Source organism: Pan paniscus, chromosome 4 (genome assembly GCF_029289425.2).
Source record: "Pan paniscus chromosome 4, NHGRI_mPanPan1-v2.0_pri, whole genome shotgun sequence".
Classification (NCBI taxonomy): Eukaryota; Metazoa; Chordata; class Mammalia; order Primates; family Hominidae; genus Pan; species Pan paniscus.
In genome coordinates this window covers 59,279,967-59,301,513 of record NC_073253.2, presented here as the reverse complement: position 1 = coordinate 59,301,513, position 21,547 = coordinate 59,279,967, and the positions used below count along the sequence as shown (strand labels likewise).

General features: G+C 42.1%; 1 protein-coding gene across 3 annotated transcripts in view; it reads left to right on the top strand.

Annotated features, from left to right (window-relative positions):
- SNX18 (sorting nexin 18) overlaps positions 1-21,547 on the top strand; it is a 238,349-nt gene that overhangs the window by 118,182 nt on the left and 98,620 nt on the right. The window contains exon 2 of one of the 3 annotated variants that reach the window (XM_055112386.2): positions 10,150-14,228. The exons of the other annotated variants lie outside the window; for them this stretch is intronic. Within the exon in view, the coding sequence (XP_054968361.1) occupies positions 10,150-10,187 (38 nt within the window). The 3' untranslated portion in view covers positions 10,188-14,228. Of the gene's footprint in view, positions 1-10,149; positions 14,229-21,547 lie in introns of those variants that run through there. 3 annotated transcript variants of the gene reach the window in all.

Below are 21,547 nucleotides of genomic sequence, written 5' to 3'. Positions count from 1 at the left end.
GAGCATCATGTGCAGTGGAAACCTGAGATGTTCCCTGAGCTTATCAGGAGTGACTGTTTTGATGTGTTGGCTCTGCCTACCATGGATGTGGGAAGAGGTGAGGGGCAATGGGGATGCTAAATGCTTCCCATCACTGGCTGACTGGGGCAAACACCAGCTTAGAAGAAAGGCTTAGCTGGGTGCTCCAATCCTCTGGGCCCACTCATGTCTTTGTTCTGATCTAAGAGATGCTAGACTCTAGCCTTCCTAAGCTTCTGAAGCTTTCCATGATGCTCAGTCAGGGGCATCCACTCTTCTCCTTCCCTTTCCCCATCAGGCCCATTCAGAAGTGGGCCTGAACGGGGATGAGGCCCTCTAAGTCTACTGATTTCACTTTTTCATTTTCACAACCCAACAATACTTTACCTGCTAAACAATGAAGCACATGACATTTTGATGAAGTCTTCCTGGTGCAACTTTTTTTTTATCTCTGGAGCATTTTGCTATGGGGAGAAAAATCAAGCAATAAAATCTTCAGTGAAAAAAAAATTGAGTTGTATGCATAACGGAAACATCACCTCATCTCTTCTGTTCTCTTTTAATAGCACTTTTGCAAAACTACCCAGTAAACCTGTACGTTGTTCATGCCTGAGCCATGCTCAACCTCTATACCTTTTCCCAGCCCCTACTCTGCTTTTTGCCCCAAACCTGCCTCTTTCCACAACTACAATTTCTATTCCTAGAGTTGCATCAAAAATGAGTAAGGAAAAAAGAAAACTGCTTATTACTACTAAGTGGAATGTTCATCTAAACAGAAAATGCACCCAATTTTAAATTAGTAAAAATAATTGCTAACATGCATATAACACTTGAAAGAATACCTGGCACAGATATTAAGCACTTTAGAACTCACTTACTCCTCACAGTGTGTTGCAGCACAAAGAAGTTAAATGAATTTCCTAATATTACTTTACAGTGTAAGTGGATGGGGCCAGGATTCAAAACCAGTTTGCCTGTATTCTTTCTTAACCACTATGCCATCTCCACATGTGTCCTCAAGTCAAATGGTGAGGACTTCATCAAATATGTTATTTTTTTACCTTAAATATAAAGTTTAAGAGACTAATGAGGCAATAGCCAAATAGACAACTTGGTCAAAGTTTGCACATTGACAAATGCAAATTCTAGTTCAGTGTGGAACAGTGGATGTGTGACAATTGGCAAATGAATTTTATTTGTTCAATCTTGAAAAGACCAAGAATACAAGCAGAACATGTAAAGGGGAGAGCCATCATAAAAGTGCTTAAATGTATCAGAATGGAGAGAAGAATTTTGCGATTTTGCACCTGAAAAAGGAATACAAACACAGAACTACTTCCAAATATCTGAAATAAATCTCCTATAATTTTCTTATGAATTAATCATAAATGAAATATTATCTTTCAACCTTTTGTACATTTTGAATAACTGTTACCATAATTCATTTTCATCAAATATCCTTTGGCATGAGAAAAGTGGATTTTCAGATATTTTATTAGTGTCAATTTTATCAAAGAAATTTTCTAATAATATATATTTTGCCAGCTGGTACCAACAAGGAGGAATGAAGTGGTGGTGGGGTGGGGTAGGCTAGGTTCAGGGACAGGGAGTGGAAAGAGGGGCGCTAGAAAAGATAATAAAAATAGTACATACTAGGTAACAGGTTTCAACAAAAATGATAATTGAGGAGACACGCCAGAGTGGTGTGAGGGTCAAAACAGGGCAGTTGACATTACCTGATAATTTATTTTTTAAGCTCTGTGTTAAAACCGTTGTGTCAAAATGGCCTCTTGGTAATCCCCTGCATAACAACTCCGTGGGGTGAGATGTGTGAAATGCCTGGGATGGTGCCGGGCCCTCTGGAGGGGCCATACTCTACATGACCTTGCAAACGGCTTCTTTTTCACAGCTTTCCAGAAGAGCAAACCTAAGTCAGAGTAGAGAGGCTTGTTCCAACCAGCTCTAGGCTTTCGCCTTCACGCAGCAGGAAACCCTGGGCTGCTCTCCAGCTTCTCCAAGACTTCACCCAGCTTTCAAACTCAAACTGCTGGACTGGAGAGACAGAGAGAGAGAGAGAACATTTTCTCCAATTTCAAAATCTCTGTACAAAACTCATGTAATTGTTCAGTAGTCACCAAGGTGCGGGCTCCCATCATTCCTTTTGGAATTCATTCCCCATTTATATTCTAACTCTAAATGAAGCTTTCTTTAACAATGGCTGCTGCATAGATAGTATGTTGACTTTAATAACTTAAAAATAGCTGCCACGGTGCATTTTTAGATATAGTTAATGGTACTTTCTGAGAATCTGTGGTTTTTGAAAGATAGTGATCTTCCCCCCAACCCCAGTCCACAGATATGTGAAGCTAAAAAATAAAAAGGGGGAGGGACTTGGAGACAGATATCCTGAGCGTATGCTATGTTTTTCTGACACCTCTGAGTTTTATAAACTTAGAGAACCATTCTTGGATCCTTAGTTTTTGTATCTATAAAATGGATGTCACACTATGCCTCATCTTTAAATGAAACTTGAGACAGCTGAATAATAGCAGATTACATTTAAAAAAATTTTTTGGTGAAGAATTTTATTTTAAGAGGGCTTGGTATCTTCTTTGTTGTTTGTTTTTTATTTGTCATTTCCTGACATAGGGTATTGGTATCTAAAAGGATGGCTCATGAGGAAAAAATATAGACCAATGACTGGCACTGACTGCTAATATTTATTGCATATGTACAAATGTTTTACATGTATCACTTCATTTTAGCCTCATAACAATCTTACAAGATATGTATTTTTATTATCTACCTGTATAGATAAAGAAAACAAGCATAGAGAGAGTTGAGCCAGCCGCTTGTCTAAGGTCAGCCAGGAGAAATGGTAGAAGCTGGATCTGAGCCCTGGCCACACCCCTCCAGGGCCTGACCTCATGACCTCATAACATCATCCTTTGAAGGCCTGAGGTGGGACCCTTCCCACCTCCACTCCATGGGCCAGCTACTAGAGCAGTAATTCTGCTCAGACATAAGGTCTCTTTTAAAATATTATTTACTTTTTATTCATTCTATAGGCCTCACTTTAGACTGTACTTATCTCAATAGAGAGGAATACAAATGTGAATAAAAATCATGTCTACATATTGAAAACTTCATTAGAAATAAACATTTTAATGTTCTGCCATGAGTTTCCTAACTTAGTCCTTTTGAGGCTGACAGTAAAAATTTGCCTTCAGAGGTAACAGTGGGTAGGCCACCGAATGCTCTCCCAATCAGAGAACTTATAGTTTATAACCAGCAGTCTGGGGACATGAGCATTTTAAAATTCCAGTTTTTTGGAAGGCATATCATGTTTTAAAAAAAAAATTTCAGAAAAAGCAATGCATTAGAATCCATACATATATTTGTAGAATGTATGGAGTGGCTATTCTTAATTGTGGCTGATCACAATAGCTGGCATATCATAGGGGATCAGTAAATACATTTCAAATGAACAGATGGACAAATGAACTTGGTAAAGCCAATGTCACTTCCAGTTCTTGCCAAAATAATAGTATCTAATATTTATTGATAGCTGATTATATGCCAAGTATAGTCTAAATGTATAAAATGCCCTCACTCATTTAACTCTCAAACAATGCTAGGAGGTAAGGACTATTTTTAATCTTTATTTTTCACATGAGAATCTTGAGGACCAGAAATAGTAACTTGCTCAAAGTAAGTTACGCACCCAAAATTCAGACTTGGGTCCTATGGCCTGAGTCTATGCTGGAAGCAAAAGGGACAAGCTTTGTCTCGAAGAAACAAAGCTTATCTAGGCCTGAATAAGCTACGCTCAAGCATACTCAGAGGAGAAGCGATTTGCAGATTTTCTGAAGGGGCCTCCTGGGGTTAAGTGATTAGGCTGACCAAGGAGGTTATGCAAGGGTATTATATATCAGCAAAAGCCAGGTGGGCAATGAGTGAAAGTAAGCTGTGGGCCCACGCACTATAAGGAAAGGACTAAAAGAATCATCAGTTCCTGAGGCCAATGGAGATGGCACTCCATTGTAAGGATTCTGTTGGGGATCCAGTTAGAAATATTCTTTGATAAGTGAATGAGACTGAACATATGGGGATTATGGACCTCAATTTTCAACATCTAACTTCAGTGTGGTGTCCAATATCTTATCCCCTGGCAGAATGGGCAAAGGGTCAGAGAAGCCTAACCTCAAATACCTCCTTAAGCTACAAGGACCATGACATGGGGGAATAAAGTTCATCACTGTCTAGAAATAGATTCTTTTTTTTTTTTTTGTAAGACAAGGTTTCACTCTAATCACCCAGACTGGAGTGCGGTAGCTCTATCTCGGCTCACTGCAACCTCCATCTCCCAGGCTCAAGCGACTTTCCTGCTTTATCCTCCCAAGTAGCTGGGACTACAGGTATGTGCCACCACACCTGGCTAATTTTTGTACTTTCTTTTTTTAAAAAAAAGATGGGGTTTTGCCACGTTGCCCAGGCTAGTCTTAAACTCCAGACTCAAGCAATCCACCCACCTCTGCCTCCTAAATTGCTGGGATTACAAGGCATCAGCCACTGTGCCCGCCAGAGTAGAGTCTCATCTTACGCTCTGGCCTACAAGATGAAATAGTAATTCCCAGCAAGAGATCATCTGGATAGATTAAAAAGGGATTCATAAAATCGTGCACCCTTTACAACCTCTCTTTGACCATCATAATGAGTAAAAGAGCTTGTGGGGGCAACTCAAAAGAGGGTTCTCCTAGGGCTCTTCAATAGAAGGGGATGGGGTAATCAAGACTTGGGAATCTATCCATATCAGGTTGATAAAAAAAAAAATCAGGAGGCTGGGTGTGGTGGCTCACACCTGTAATCCCAGCACTTTGGGAGGCCGAGGTGGGAGAATCACTTGAGATCAGGAGCTCAAGACCGGCCTGGTCAACATGGTTAAACCCCATCTCTACTAAAAATACAAAAATTAGCTGAGTGTGGTGGCACATGCCTGTAGTCCCAGATACTCAGGAAGCTAACATAGGAGAACTGCTTGAATGTGGGAGGTGGAGATTGAAGTGAGCTGAGATTGTGCCACTGTACTCCAGCCTGCACGACAAAGCAAGAATCTGTCTCATAAAAATAAAAAAAAAAATCAGGAAGGAGTATACAGAAGTTCTGAGAGCTTGACATGGTCCCGTAACTCTGTTTCTTTTCTTGAGACTCACCCAGGGGTTCGATACCACCTTGTTCTTCACCAGAGTCAGGCCAGAACAATGCAAGACAATCCTTTCACAGGTGTGACCTGTGCACCACCCACTGCTGCTTCAGTATTGTTGTCATATCCTGATAAATTTTTACATAGATGTTGTATTATTACATATTATATGTGTATGTGTGTGATATAAGAGTGGATACAAGAGACCAGCAGCTTTCAAAAATGCATTTAAAAGAGGTGTTTTTTTTAAACTGACAGAATTATGTCTGGAATCTCAGCACATAAAATAAACAGGAGCTCTCTGGTTGAAGTTGGCGTGGGATGGGGCTGGAGCCATTCTGCCAGGAGTGGTGGAGGGAAGGCTGGGGATCTTCCTACAAACCTAGCCAGCCACAGAGAAGAACACCTTTAGGGCACTGCACTCAGGGTTTTGAGCGTGCACTATAGAGAGTGCACCACAAAGGTTTTCAAAGAGCTTTGAGTATCTACTATTTCCCACAGCACAACAAAAATTTTTATCCCTTGAGAAGAATTATTCTGTAAGTGACAGGGAAACTATAGAGTCACATTGAGGAGGACGCTTTGCTATACCTCATTTTCCCGCAGGCTCCTTAGCCCCTTGTAAAATCATGGGTGCTGAATGTGTGTGTGTATGCGTGTGCGGGTGGCAGGTGCAACACGGCAGCATTGCCTATCACCTCCCACCAAGAGCAGCCATGCCCCAGTTCCTTGCTGAGTCAAAAATATTCTCTTCCATACTTCTTTCAAAACGATTGGTGGCTACTTGCCTTAGATCTACTTAACTAAAGAGCTATTCAAGGACTTCTTGAAAAATCAGACAGTGATTTTATAATAAAAGGCCGACAGTGTCTCTGGGACTGAGAGACGGACCTGAGTACTAAGATTAGAAATGGAGGAGGCTGATGAAGTATATGTATTCGTTGATGCTACAGCAGCAGCACAGCGGATCATTCCCCAACTATCAGGAACCATGAAAGGTCTGAGAGAAGGAGGCTGGGAACTTTTTGTCCTTGGTGGGGTCACAATGCTCCTGTAAATCTTTAACAAAACATAATTAGTTGTTTATATACTTCCTCTTTAATCCCAGAGTTCGATTTACAAAATATTCGATTGCTGTTTTTGTATATTATCTCAGTGCTCTAAAATTACCCTAGCAAACGTGCAGGAATGGGTATAGGCCCCTTAAATAAAAATGGAATTAGTTATGTTGGGTTTTTTTTTTGCTGTTTCACTGTTACAATTCCCCACTGTCAAAGGCTCATTCCACAATTCTGTGGGATTAGGGACAATGGGATGTCATCTCTCAGCTGGCTACTTCCTGCCGAACAGGGTCAACGTGGGGCAACTGTGGAATGAAACTTTTTGACCTGGCAGTGAGCTGATGTTCAGGCCCTTGTTCCTTCCAGGTCTTTAGGAGGACCTATTTCTTAGTTGAAAAGGAAGCAGGTCCATATCCATGGGAAAAATGATTCTGCTGGAAGCAAACTTATAAACAAAAGTTAGTATAATATCTAGCGTCTTAACATATTTGGCAATTGTTAAATCTCTTAGAGCATCGGTTGGTTCTCACACCAGGGCAGAAACCTGGAATGGCCTACCATATCAGCAAGAAAATCAATACATTTGCTCCCTACTGTCAATTGTATCCAGGGCTCCTGTGGGTATATGATAGATCAGCTCAACATACATATTTAATGGGTTACAGAAGTAGCTATAAATATTTATGAAGGTGGTCTTGACACGTGTACTGAACAAACATGCATGTAACACACGTTTATCTTGGGGTGGAGACTTAACCTTTGCCGGGCATGGCCTTAGGTCCTGTTTATAATTTGGTATCTTATAGCCACAGGCTGTGCTGCCAGTCTCATGATCTCTATTTTAACATTAATGCTGTTGTTGTGTCTAAACTATAAACGGAGGGGGGATAACAAGGCATTCCCAACCTCGTTTCTCGTGGCTCACTTTCAAGCAGTGGGCAGCTGAATATGGGCTCAGTTACACCAACATGTTCAGGTAGGAGGACTTCTTTTTTTAATACTTGAATTCTACATACTCTCACATAATGATCATTATATTTTTAGTATCCAGTGATTGCTTTTTGCCATAATGTATTTTCTCAGATAAAAATTTAGTCACATCTTAAAATAAACTTGCATTTTACTAATCAAAACTGCATCTATAGGACTTGAAAAATAGTAATAAAGAGATGTGAAAAACACATTCAATTTATAGCAATACTTAGCACACAAATAGATTCATGGATTACCCTCCTCCCCCAAAAAATCTGATGGTTGAACCCATCTAAATAAATCATATTACCTTTTTTAAAAAAGCGACTTTTGGTTACTTTATATAAATTTTTTTCCATGAATGTAGTTCTACTAATAATGAATGAATGCACTGTTTATTGACTATTTGCAAATTGTTTTTGTTATCTCAGATTGAAATTTTGGAGGTATCAATTCCTTGAGATGGGAGGAGAACAGAAGGAAAACAAACAACTACCTTTTCCTTTCCTGTTGTTGCTGATGTGCACTTTCCCTGTCTTCCACGTCATGACTCAGGAAATCAGGGGGTGCATCTCAGAGGGCACCCTGCCTGTGTTCTCTGTCATTGCCTGTGAGCCACCGACTGATACCATCATTTTAATCACTCAAGAAGCCTTCCTTTCAGGAATGTATATTGCTTCTTGGCCCCTGCCTTCTCCCTGGAAATCCTGGGCAAAGAGCCAGGGAAAAAATGTGAGTGCTCAGGCCAAAATCAGTGGGCTGGAATTGTTTCTTCACTTTGGGTGACTCCACTGTTACTCAAGGAATGAACTGATTGGCACCAAGCAAGAAGAACAGCACATCTCTTTGGACTCATTCCCTTATTTGTAAGCCATAACCTTAGGGACAATAAGCTAGAGACCCTGCCAGCATCCTTGAGCCAGGATCTCATCTGATGTCACAGTAGCCATGTTTCCCTGGCATCCGAGAGCCCAAGGATGCAAATAAGGCCTGGGCCAAACTAAGCTCTGGCAATTAATGTTATTCCAAAGAGGCGGCAGCGAGGGTAGGAAGTTCTGGTCCCCTCATCTTACTTCAAGTTTCACAGCCAAGAGTGATGATAGCTTTAGTCAATAAGTACAGTCAAGGAGCCTATGAGACAGAACTTGTCACAAAGACAGCTGATGTTTCGCATGGACCTTAACAGAGTAACTGGTGTCTCTTCAGGAGTGGGGCACAATCCAGAGGTTACTAACCACGGGTGAGTAACAGGTGATCCACAACAATCTCATCTGACTCATAGTAGAGATTGCTGGCATCTACCCAGCATTCATTCCCCCTCTTCCTAAGAGAAACTCAACTCAATTACAACAAATATGTTGTAATCAGCAACATATTCCCAACAGGAAAATCACATTTCAAGCCTTCCTTTAGATAGGTGACTACATTTTGGCCAGTGAGATAGGAGTGAAAGTTGTCAGATGGGCTCCTCCTGACAACTCCTTTAGAAGGGGCTGACCCAGCTGTCAGCCATTTGCCCTGGTGTGTCCTCCTCTCTACTGACTACAATATAGGTGTGATGGCTAGAGTAGCAGCTGCTATCTTGGGACAAGGGGAGACCTTGGGGTAAACAGAACCTAGGATAGTAAAGCAGAAAGATAGAAGAGCCTGGGCTGATGATGATGTGGCAGAACTGCCATACAAGCTCTGGACTGCTAATCTCTGGACTTAACTTTCAGGAAACAAAATTAAACTCTATCTGGCTCAAGCCACTGTTACTTTATGGACCAAGAGCATTGGCAGCTCTTGGGAGCTTGTTAGAAAGGCAGCTTCTCAGGCCCCTTCCCAGGCCAAATGAGTGACGATCGGCTTTGTAGCAAGATCCACAGGTGATTTGCATGCACAGTAAAGTTTGGTAAGCACTGCTCCAGATGTAGTTACTTTCTCTGTTTATGAAATTATTAACTGATATATCCTGGGAAATAATGAATTCTATTTGCCGGTACTAAAACATGGTAAGAATGATATAACCATAGGATAAAACAACTAAAATGGCCTGAGTTATTTGGATACAAAGAAAGAAAGCATTAATGTCAATTAGTTAATTGATGTTCCAGCCACTATACCTGGCACCAGAGAAGTAAAGATATCCCTGCTCTAGACTCCATGGTCTAACAAGGGAGACATATAGATACTGTGTATTGTGTTGCATTGCATTATAAGAACCGTTTGGATGCAATAAGAGCTATGCCCAGGTGTTTTGGGAAACCAGATGAGGGGTCTAAGCCTTCCCTCCTGGGCTAGGGAGTAAGTTAGAGAAAACTTCTTGGAAGAGATGTCACCTGAGTAGTTAAGAATTATCTTGCTTCTTCCCCCAGTTTCAGGGATCAGAGGCCATCCTTTGTGGGCTTAAGTCAGCCTGCTGGCCTCCCCAGCTGCTCCTTAAATTCTAAGAGTTGGCATAAAAGACACAGGTTACAACACAAATGTCTTCATCCTACATGATCTTTACTTTCTCTGTTCACAATGTGGGCTCCTTGGCTCCATTTTACATATACAGGAAATTTGGACACTGAAAGTGAATTTCAAAGGATTCAGAGAAGGCAAACCCATATGAGTGTTTAGAGTTCATTGATCACTAGTATCTTCTTAATTTTGTGAACACCGGGTTCTGAATTCCTTCATTGACTAGCTATTTCTCTTCATGTCTTCTACAAACATTCTGAAGTTGGAAATCCTTTTTATTGGTGTTTAGAATAAGTCAGTGTTTTTCCTCTCTTTATATTTCTACTTGATATTCCTCAGTTTTCTGTATTATTAAAAATGAAATCACATTTTTGGATACTTGTGGTTTGGCCGGCTGGTTGGGAAACTGTTTTCTGGCATTCATTATTGCTTTTTTCTTTCCATTTAAAGAACATTTGCTGGATTTGGTACTTGGCGAAAGAAACTGACAAATTAAGAAATGAGAGAGAGAATAAATGCACTGTGCATGCTGAAACCCCAAGAAGACTTTTTTTCTCCTACTTTTTATGGACCTGAGGTGTTGGAAATGGAAACATTGTTTCAAACAAAATCCAGATTTTTATCTCTCTCCCCAAGAGATATGGCTTTAATCTTTTTTTCTTTTCTTCTGCTGCTTTTCTGAAACACTCTGCTAGGGGCTGATTTCCTCTTCTTTGAAACAGACCAAAATATCCCTGTGGGTGAAAAACATGCCAGAAGTGAAACAGAAAGACTCAGCTTGCCCCGTGTTCGTGGTCTGTCAACTTCTCTAGCCAGTGCCTGGGTCCACAGCTCACTGCTGCCGGTTGCCCTGCGTTAGCCGCATTGCGGGGGAGACAGGAGAGGCTTGAAGGCTTTTTATATTCTACTCTCTTCTGAAGAATTCACAAGTTAGCAAGCACTCAACCACTACTAACCAGAAGGTATTGCCAACCATAACAAACTACACCCATCAACAAGGCCTCCCTCATATTGCAATCCCAGCAGAAAATGATGCAGGAAAAGCACTCCCCAAATCTTGGTTGCCTGCCACCCAAGTTCTTATGCCAAGATATGTGTTTAGCCAGTTCTAAGATGCTGCCACCTTTTCATGTGTCCAACACTAGGCTTTCTACCATAGTTCCCTCCACCCAGAATGTGTTACTTGGCTCCTACAAATGCAAGAGGAAGTGCCCTTCCCTGAACAGAAATCAAAACACAGGGTGAAACCACGACTTGTTTTCAACAGGCCTCCTGTTGTGAGCCCTCCCAACTGTGCTGCCTTTCTCCAAGAGAGCTGGGACTGGCGGCTCGAAGCGGTATAAATGGCCTGTGCCTCTTCCTGAGGCTGCCTGTAACAAGTGTCTCAAGAGCAATTCGTCATCGGCTGGAGATTACCAACTTGGCTCACTGAACCAGATCGTGTTTTGTCACATGTGAAATTCTGATGTTCTAATACATGGCTTGTTTGCAAACTACGCCTTAAATAAATGTATTCAGGATATTTAACAATATAGTGTTCTGAATTAGACCATCATTTACATCTGTATTTATTCAATAATCATTTACTAAGTGCCAAATACATGCCGAGTACTATGCTGAGTACAACAGTTAAAACGCAGGAAAAAGACAGTATTGCCCTTACTGGGCTATAAATTCAAATCTCTGTCTCATCTCATCAAGCAATCTTTCCACCTTGGCCTCCCAAAGTGCTGGAATTATAGGCATGAACCACCACACCTGACCCAGGAGAGTTTTCTTTAACGAGTGATGCTTGATCTCAGTTTTGAAAAGTATAGAGGTGTTCACCTAGAGGTGAGGAAAGAACAGAGCATTCTGGAAAGAGGACTGTGGAGCAAAGGCAAAGAGATATTACATAGCCTGGCATGGTTTGGGAACTATAAGCAGTTGAAGTTGGTAGTGAATGGGGCATGAGAGGAAGGGGAGGTAGGCAGAGGCATGATCGTAGAGAACCCTGTATTCCAATGTAAGAATCAAAGTCACCATCCTGAAGGCTGTGGGGGCAATATTGAGGAGGTTCCCAGAAAATGAGTGATATTTACTTGTCTTCATGACAGCAGCAAATTGAACAGCAGGGGTTGAAAACAGGGGTAGGCTAAGTAGCAGATCATTGCAATAGACCAGAAGAATGAAGGCTTGAAACTTCAACGGGCAACAGGGATGAAGAAGTGAGAACAGATTTGAGAGAAGTGAAAGGAGTAGGATCTGCAGAACTTGGAGACTGACCGGATTCTCGAAGATTAAGGAGATGGAGATGTCAAGGGTGAATGGTTCCCAGTTTGTTATTTAGGAACCCGAAGGAATGCTGGTGTGTGCGGAATTGGTGGGTTCTTGGTCTCACTGACTTCAAAAATGAAACCATGGACCCTCGCGAAGAGTATTACAGTTTAAAAAAAAAAAAAAAAAAGACGGAGTCTCACTCTTTCGACCAGGCCGGACTGCAGTGGCCCTATCTCGGCTCACTGCAAGCTCCGCCTCACGGGTTCATGCCATTCTCCTGCCTCAGCCTCCCAAGTAGCTGGGATTACAGGCCCCCGCCACCGTGCCCAGCTAATTTTTTGTATTTTTAGTAGAGACAGGGTTTTACCGTGTTAGCCAGGATGGTCTCGATATCCTGACCTCGTGATCCACCCACCTTGGCCTCCCAAAGTGCTGGGATTACATGTTACAGTTCTTAAAGGTGTCATGTCCAAAGTTTGTTCCTTCTGATATTCGGATGTGTTCAGAGTTTCTTCCTTCTGGTGGATTCCTGGTCTCGCAAGCTCAGGAGTGAAGCTGCAGACCTTCCCAGTGAGTGTTACAGCCCTTAAGTCAGAGAGTCTGGAGTTGTTCATTCCTCCGGGTGGGTTCGTGGTCTCGCTGGCTTCAGGAGTGAAGCTGCAGACCTTCCCTGTGAGTGTTACAGCTCATAAAGGCAATGTGGACCCAAAGAGTGAGCACCAGCAAAATTTATTGCACAGCGAAAGAACAAAGCTTCCACAGTATGGAAGGTGACGGGTTGTCACTGCTGGCTCGGGCAGCCTGCTTTTGGTCTCTTATCTGGCCCCACCCTCATTCTGCTGATTGGTCCACTTTACAGAGAGCTGATTGGTCTGTTTTACAGAGAGCCGATTGGTCCGTTTTGACAGGGTGCTGACTGGTGCATTTACAATCCCTGAGCCAGACACAAAAGTGAGTGCTGATTGGTGCATTTACAAACCTTGAGCTAGATACAGAGAGCTGATTGGTGTATTCACAATCCCTTAGCTAGACATAAAGATTCTCCAAGTCCCTGCTAGACTCAGGAGCCCAGCTGGCTTCACCCAGTGGGTCCTGCACCGGACCACAGATGGAGCTGCCTGCCAGTCCAGTGCTGTGGGCCCGCACTCCTCAGCCCTTGGGTGGCCGATGGGACCGGCCGCTGTGGAGCAGGGGGCGGTGCTCGTCGGGGAGGCTTGGGCCATGCAGGAGCCCACGGCAGGGGGCGGGGGGAGGCTCAGGCATGGCAGGCTGCAGGTCCTGAGCCCTGCCCTGCGGGGAGGCAGCTAAGGCCCCGCGAGAAATCAAGCGCAGCACCCGTGGGCCGGCACTGCTGGGGGACCCGGCACACCTTCCGGGTGCTAAGCCCTTCAGTGCCGGGGGCCAGCGGGCTGGCCGCCCGCTCAGAGTGTGGGGGGCCTGCCAAGCCCACGCCTACCCAGAACTCTGGCCTGCAAGGCTGCACGCAACGCCAGTTCCTGCCCGTGCCTCTTCCTCCACACCTCCCTGCAGGCTGAGGGAGCTGGCTCCGGCCTCAGCAATCCCAGGGAAGGGCTCCCACGGTGCAGCGGGGGGCTGAAGGGCTCCTCAAGCATGGCCAGAATGGGCGCCCAGGCCGAGGAGGCATCGAGAGCAAGCGAGAGCTGAGAGGGCTGCCAGCACGCTGTCACCTCTCACTGGTGCCTCTCATTTGAAAGGGATGTAGGAAGAAGAGCTTAATGGGGTACTCTCAGAAAAAGAATGCCGGGTTCTCTCTTATTAATGACTTCCATCTGTTGATGGCACTGCTCTATCAGCCGTGAGGAGTGTGGCAGGCAAAGTGCAGGGGAGCTTATCAGTCCCAGCTTCACATCGTAGGTGGCTAAAGAGTTTTCACTCAGATCAAACCCAGAACTGGAGCAGCCTGCTTTAACACCACAGAGAAAAATGTCCTTCCAAAGCTATGGCTCCATTGGCTCTGACCCCATCGGGGTCACACTTCATCACACTGAAGAACCCGGTGTGTGCCATTGATTCTAGTGGGAAGATGGTGCTGGGACTTGGCCTAACATCCCAATCAAAAGAAAGCCACTGAAGCATATTCTTTGACACAGGCTAATACGATTGGTGTGTCATGCAAAACGAAAAGTCCACAGTCTGTAGCACCGATAAAAGACACTATTCTTTGGCTGCAAAGTATGCATACACTCACATAGCAAAAAAGTGGCCTGGACTAAAGCTCTTCTTACTGTTTGCTATTTTATAGGGGTGTGTGTGTGTATATATATATACACACACACACATATATGTATATATAAATGGTTTATATGATATATAAATTGGTATATACATATATGAATATACAGAATATCATACAGTCATCCCAATATCCTTGGGGGATTGATTTCAGGACTCCTATGGATACCAAAATCTGAGGATGCTCAAGTCTCTCTGGTATAAAATGGTGTAGTATTTGCATATAATTTACACACATTCTCCTATATACTTTTATCATCTCTAGATTACTTATAATACCTAATAAAATATAAATGATTTGTAGATAGTTGTTATACTGTATTGTTTTTATTTGCATTATTTGTATTGTATTTTTATTTTTAATTGTTTTGTATATTTTTCTGAATATTTTTGATCCATAGTTGGTTGAATCCACAGATGTGAAACTTGCAGATATGAAAGAGCTGGCTGTATATGTCTAAGTATATGTATATATCTAAGTATATGTATACATAAAGTGGTTTTTGTAAGAGATGTGTATATATATATCGTAAATGTATGCTATATACTTATCTTTTCAGTTCACAATGGGAGCATATATTTTTGAAATTTTTATTATGGAGAATTTCAAATATGTATGAAAGTAGAAGGGATAATGTAATGTATCCGTCACCCAGTTCTAATCATTAGTAAGTCATAGTTAATCTTGTTTCCTCTGACAATGCCCCCACCAATATCTCCTCTTGCCTCCTGGATTATTTTGAAGCAAATATATTGGAAGTGTATGTATGTGTACCTGTATATTAGAAATACTTTTTAATTGGGAACAGTTTTAGATTTAAAGAATTATTTTAAAAATAGTACATAAAATTTCTCTCTACTGCACTCTATTTCCCCTATTAATAACATTTTAAAATAGGATGGTACATTTGTAATAATTAGTGAACCAATATTGACACATTATTGTTAACAAAAGTCTATGCTTTCTTCAGATGTCCTCAGTTTTTCCCTAATGTCTTGTTTGCGTTGCATGAGCCTGTTGGAGGGATATTTTATTCTGCCTTTACAAGTCCTTGTGGTCTTGGGTTACATGCTCCACTTCATCTATTTGTGAGTTTTTCAGGTCTAGGAAGCCTGTATGATATTTCAAACCCTTTCCTCCCCTCACCTTCCTCTCTTTATCCCATGCTCCAACTTAGTTGGGAAAGGATACCACAGCACACATGTCCCCATTAGGAGCACTGATACCTCTATCACCCTTTGGAGCACTGTGGTCACTTGCTGGATTCCCTTTAAACTGCCATTTTGGAATTCATGCCAAGACACCACTGAATGTAATTTGGGACAGCCTATGAAGCAGATAATTCAGAAAAAGCCCATGTACCTTTGAAAATACATTTGGGAGGACCACCACATTAACCAAATGAAATAGAACCAACGGTTCCCAGGCTGTTTGGGTTAATTTCTACTTTAGCTGTTCACAGTGTGGGGATTGGGGGGCAGTGATTTAGAGGCTCCACGGAGACCCTAGGAGGTGCTGCTTCTTGGGGTCCAGTCAGTTTGCCTTTCAACACCAAGCAGCCCCCTGGGAGGAAGCCCTGTGCTCTCTGCTGATGGCACAAGAAGTCAGTTCTCTCTGGAGGTGCTTTACTTAAACCAGTGCTGTTTATGGTGCCAGGTTTCTGATGCAATGCCTGCCTCCAGCCAGCCTGTCGAACAAATCGAAGTGTGATGGGTGGCTGGCTTGGGGCCAGAGTGGCGTCACTGCCCATTAATAGAAGTTGATGGAGCTCAGAAAAATGCTTTCAGTCTGGCAACGATCCGACTCCTTCTACACTTTGTCTACCTTGAGGAAAATATATGGAAAAATCAATTTAGGGATGCTTATTTTTACCAGTTTGTGTTAATTTAAGCACCAATTTGCCTAGTTACTGTTAGATTTTTAAAAAATGTTTTGTGACACATCTTGTTTTTTCCTGATTTATATAGTCTTTTATAGGTTCTGTTTCCTTCCAAAAAAAGATCTGAGGTGACTTATTACAAAGGATATTTATTATTAGCATGGAAGTTTTCCCTGCTTTTTCTTGATAATATTCTACTTATGTAACTATAGTTGATGAATTAGAGCTTATTTATCTAGGTATTAATATTTCACTTTATTCCATAAAGGAGGGGTCCCCAACCCCCAGGCCATGGACCATTGCGGATCCATGGCCTGCTAGGAACCCGGCTGCACAGCAGGAGGTGAGTGGTGGGTGAGTGAGCATTACCAGCTGAGCTCTGCCTCCTGTCTGGTCAGTGGCATTAGATTCTCATGGGACCGTGAACCCTATTGTGAACTGCACATGTGAGGGATCCAGGTTGCATGCTCCTTATAAGAATCTGATGCCTGATGATCTGTTACTATCTCTCATCACCCCCAGATGGGACCATCTAGTTATAGGAAAATAAGCTCAGGGCTCCCACTGATTCTACATTATGGTGAATAAGTAATAATGATAGAAATAAAGTGTACAGTAAGTGTAACATGCTTGAATCATCCAAAACCTCCCCCCACGTTTGTAGCAAAATTGTCTTCCACAAAACCAGTCCCTGGTGCCAAAAAGGTTGTGGACTGCTGCCATAAATGATATGCACAAAATATACAGATACTTATGCCATACAACAAGGTAAGACAAATTACAAATGTGTGAGAAAGGAAAAAGGAAACCCAAGTTAGTAACATAAAATATAGCTGTAAAATAGGACTTCACAGAAATTCATACCATGAAGTCCTATATACTTGCTCCAAATGGGTTGCACATCAGCAAATGAGGCTCAGAAAAGCCAGTAATAAAGGAAAAACACGATCATTTGGGCAAACTATAGTTCCAATCATCTAAAAAGAAGCCACACAACTCTTTCTGATACATCAAGAAGAACTTAAAGAAGACACTGTGTAATAAACATCTTTAACAATATTCTTATTGGACACTGTTATGGGCTAACTTGTGTTCCCCCCATCCCACCCCTTGTCCTAAATTTATATGTTTAAGTCTCAACCCCCAGTGTCTCAAAATGTAATTATATTTAAAGATAAGGTCTTTAAAGAGGCAACTAAGTTAAGGTGAGATCATTAGGGTAGAACCTAATTCAACATGACTGGTGTCCGTAGGATATAGACAGGCACAGAGACAAAACCATGTGAAGACAAGAAGACACCAAGGAGAGAAGACTCAGAAGAAATCACCTCTGCTAATACCATCTTTTTGGACTTCTCGCCTCCAGAACTGTGAGGAAATAAATTCTGTTGTGTAAGCCACCTAGTTTGTGGTACTTTGTGATGGTAGCCCTAGCAAACTAATACAGAGATACAGTAATATGTTTCCTAAGGGCTATCTCTAGTACCATCCCTCTTTTCAGGCTGAAGACAGCACCCTAATGTACCCAGATTCCTCCTTCCCTACTTCCCAAGCCTGCCCCCACATCCCACTGAAATTCACATGACCATTGTAGGAACTATGTGACCTTGCCATGCTGGCCACAGCTAATTGGCCTGGAGGCAAAGAACCTGACCCCAGCTGGCCCAATCAGTCTTTTCCTGGGATTTTTCCACCTGGAACCGAGAGTGCTTGACATTAGTACTCTCTGGCAGCAGAAGTTATAGGATGTAAGCCTCATAAGCAGTCAGTGGCCATATATTATCCCAAGCAGGGAAGATGAACCTGTGAGAAGGATGAAGCCAGACAAAGACAATCTTAGCTTCATTCCAATCTCTAGTTCATTCTTTAACATTATTTATTGAAGGCTTAGTATGTTCCAGGTACTGGTTCAGTCACTCCTGAAGTCCGTTGCATCCCTGCTTTCCTTGCAACATAGTTGTTTCTACCCTTTCATTGATTCCACCACCAATAAAGCCCGCTTTTTGCCTAAGTCAAAGGGGGTTGGATTTCTGTTGCTTATAACCAAAGTATACACCACAATCCCCTACATCCTCCTTTCCCCTCTAGTTACTCTGGATTGCTGGCAGCTTCTTGAACAATTTCTGTTGTCACAGGGTAACAAGAGTCAGGTCAAGGGGTAACTATGCTTCCTTTTTTCAGTCTTCTCCATATAAAAATAAACAATGTTCAAATATTAATTATGCTGGTTTCTTTGTTCTGCTTGTAAAAGCTCATCTTTTACCCCCAGATACCTGAGCTGATCCAGACACTCCTCACTCTCCTAGACTTGAGGGGATGGTCACAGAGGCTTTTTCTTACAACCACGTGATTATTTCAAAATGTAGGAAGTAGCTAACCACTTTTATAACCTCTCCTAGTGCAGAAATGACTGGTGGTGTTGAAATTCAATCATGAACTCACATTGTATGTATTAATGACATTTCTTCCGTGTAGTAAACTCCTCTCATTTCTTTAATTTTACCGTTAAGTATCAAGCTGGTACATTATTTGTCCACTTCATATGAAATTTATCTTTTAAGAAAGAGGCACAGAGATTTTTGTGTAGCTTACTTGTATTCTCATTTTGTGGATTTTATATTTTTCCCAGAACAGAGATCAAAAAACTATTAACTGACTTTCAGCCTTAACTAGGAAATGGGCACCCAATCAAAGATTTTTTTTGAAACATTCCTTCATAGTAGGTACCCATTACATATTGTTGAATAGATGTGTTCTTATTCTGATAAATAACACTGAAGTGGAAGACCTAGTACTGTTTTTATTCAGAAATGTCTGTATTATTTCTATTACTGGGTGGAAACACAGAGTTGTTAGCAACTTGAGTTTGCATACCAGAACCGCTATTTAGTAGGTGGTAGGCCTCTGCCAAGTAGGTCACTGGACTGCAGAGCCTCAGTTTTTCTCACCTATAAAATGGGAATTAAAATACCTATTTTGCAGAGTAGTTAGATGATTAAGTCAAATGATGTACGTAAATGACTGTCATGAGTGCCTGCCATAGTGTGAGTGTTTCAGTTAGTTTTAGGTGTCAACTTGACAGAATTAAGGAATACCTAGAGAGCCAGTGAAGGATTACTTCTGGGAAGGTTCATGAGAATGCTTTCAGAGGAGACTGGTTTGTGTGTTTGTGGACTGAGTCGGGGATATCTGCCCTCAATGTGGGTGGGCACCATCCTATTGGCTGGGGACTTGATAGAACAAAAAAGGCAGGGAAAAGGTGATTGTTTTCTCTCTCTTTCCTGTAACTGGGCCACTCTTCTTCTCCTGACCTTGGACATCAAAAACTCCAGCCTTTCTTGCTTTTAAACTCCAGAGCTTACACCAGAGGCCCCCACCTCCGGGTCTCAGGCCCTCAGGCCCTCAATCTTGGACTGATAACTATACCATCAGCTTTCTTAATTCTGTAAAAGCTTTCAGACTTTGGCTGAGCCATGCTACCAGCATCCCAGGGTTTCCAGCTTACAGACAGCATGTCATGAGACTTCTCAGCCTCTATAATCATATAAGCCAATTCTAATAAATCCCCTCTCGTGTCTATCTATCTATCTATCTATCTATCTATCTATCTATCTATCTATATTTTATTGGTTCTGTCTCTCTGGAGACTGCTACTATAATGCACATTCAAGAAATTGTATTATTGTCCAATTCACTGTATAATTGCTTGCCTGTAATTTTCAATTGCCTTATATGTTACTGTCTATCCTTTCTTTTATAATTTTCTTTTTATCATTTGATACATATGATTGTGCTTTGGGTGACACAAGACCACTACCCAGACATTTTTTTTTTAACTTTAGCATGCCTTTCAGCCAAAGATCAGCAGGAACACATCTGTTGGGTTTATTACTATTGCAGGGAAGGAAACCACACACCATGGGGAACCCTCTTAGTAAGAAGGAGTTAGAAAGGACTTACCGGATTTAGGCTTGCATTAGGTGATTTAGGGAGCAGTAAAAGAAATAGGGCTTTTGTATGGGTTGGATGATCTCAGGAAGAAGGGGTAATTCTATGATTGGGTATCTTAATCTTCTGTAAAAAGAGGGGAGGCTAAGATTGTAATTGGTAAAGAAACAGCAGTCACTCAGATTAGTAAGAACAGGGGGATGTTTGGTCCTTGTTGTGGTTTGGGCAATGCTCATATTTTTGTCTGTGTTCACACATGATACACAGTGGTCTTGTTTATATCTTGATCTATCACGGTCAACAGAGTGACCTTGAAGATCCTGATGTTCTGAGAAATTGTTTACATTCAACAGAAGAACACTATGACCCATCTCTAAGTGCCAGGCTAGTTCCTAACAACAACAAGACCTAGCTGTAAGTGTCAGGCCAGTTTCCAGAGGTCAGGCTGCTTTTCTCATTCTTATGTATTAGCATGCTCTGTAATAGAATTTAGGTGCAGACAACAGACACCGCTCTAGCTGTCTCATGAGAACATGACTTAATATAGGGAATTAGGTGCTTACAAAATTGTTGGAAGGACTGGAATAACAGCTCTGGGCTTGGAATCCAGGAACAACTCCAAGAACTACTGCATAGAGCTAGTCCTCCATGGGAGCTGCCAGCTATTCCTTCTCCACCTTTGTGATTGTGGTGACCACTGCTGAAATTCTTGGCTCCAGGAACACATTAGCTAATTTGCTCTTCAGAGATCAGGAAACTGCTGCTGCAACTATTACTTTTATTTATTTATTTATTTATTTATTTATTATTTTTAGATGGAGTCTTGCTCTGTTGCCCAGGGTGGAGTGCAATGGCACGATCTCAGCTCACTGCAACCTCTGCCTCCCGGGTTCAAGCGATTCTCCTGCCTCAGCTTCCTGAGTAGCTGGGATTACAGGCATGCATCACCACACCTGGCTAATTTTTGTATTTTTAGTAGAGACGGGGTTTCACCATTTTGGCCAGGCTGATCTTGAACTCCTGACCTCGTTCTTTGCCCACCTCAGCCTCCCAAAGTTCTGGGATTACAGGCATGAGCCACTGCACCCAGCCTACTTTTTAAAAAATGTTTTATTTATTATATTTGTATGTGTTATTTTATTTAGAGATGGCATCTTTCTGTGTCACCCAGGCTGGTGTGCAGTGGTGAAATCACAGCTCACTGCAGCCTCAAACTCTTGGGCTCAAGAGATTCTCCCACCTCAGTCTCCCAAGTAGCTAACTAGGACTGCAGGCTAATTTTAGCTATTACCTTTAAAGCCGTACAACACCTGCTAGGTCCATAGTAACTCCTCTGAGTCCTGCCTCTTGGCTGTCACCAGTAGTAACCAAAGCAGCACAACCTCTGCTACCTCTGCCACAGTATAACCCAACATTGCAATGACCACCTTTGCCAACAGCAGCGGCACAAGTTCCAGTAGCCTATTTGCTATATCACTTCCAGTTTCCAGATCTCACTTCTGCAGTCT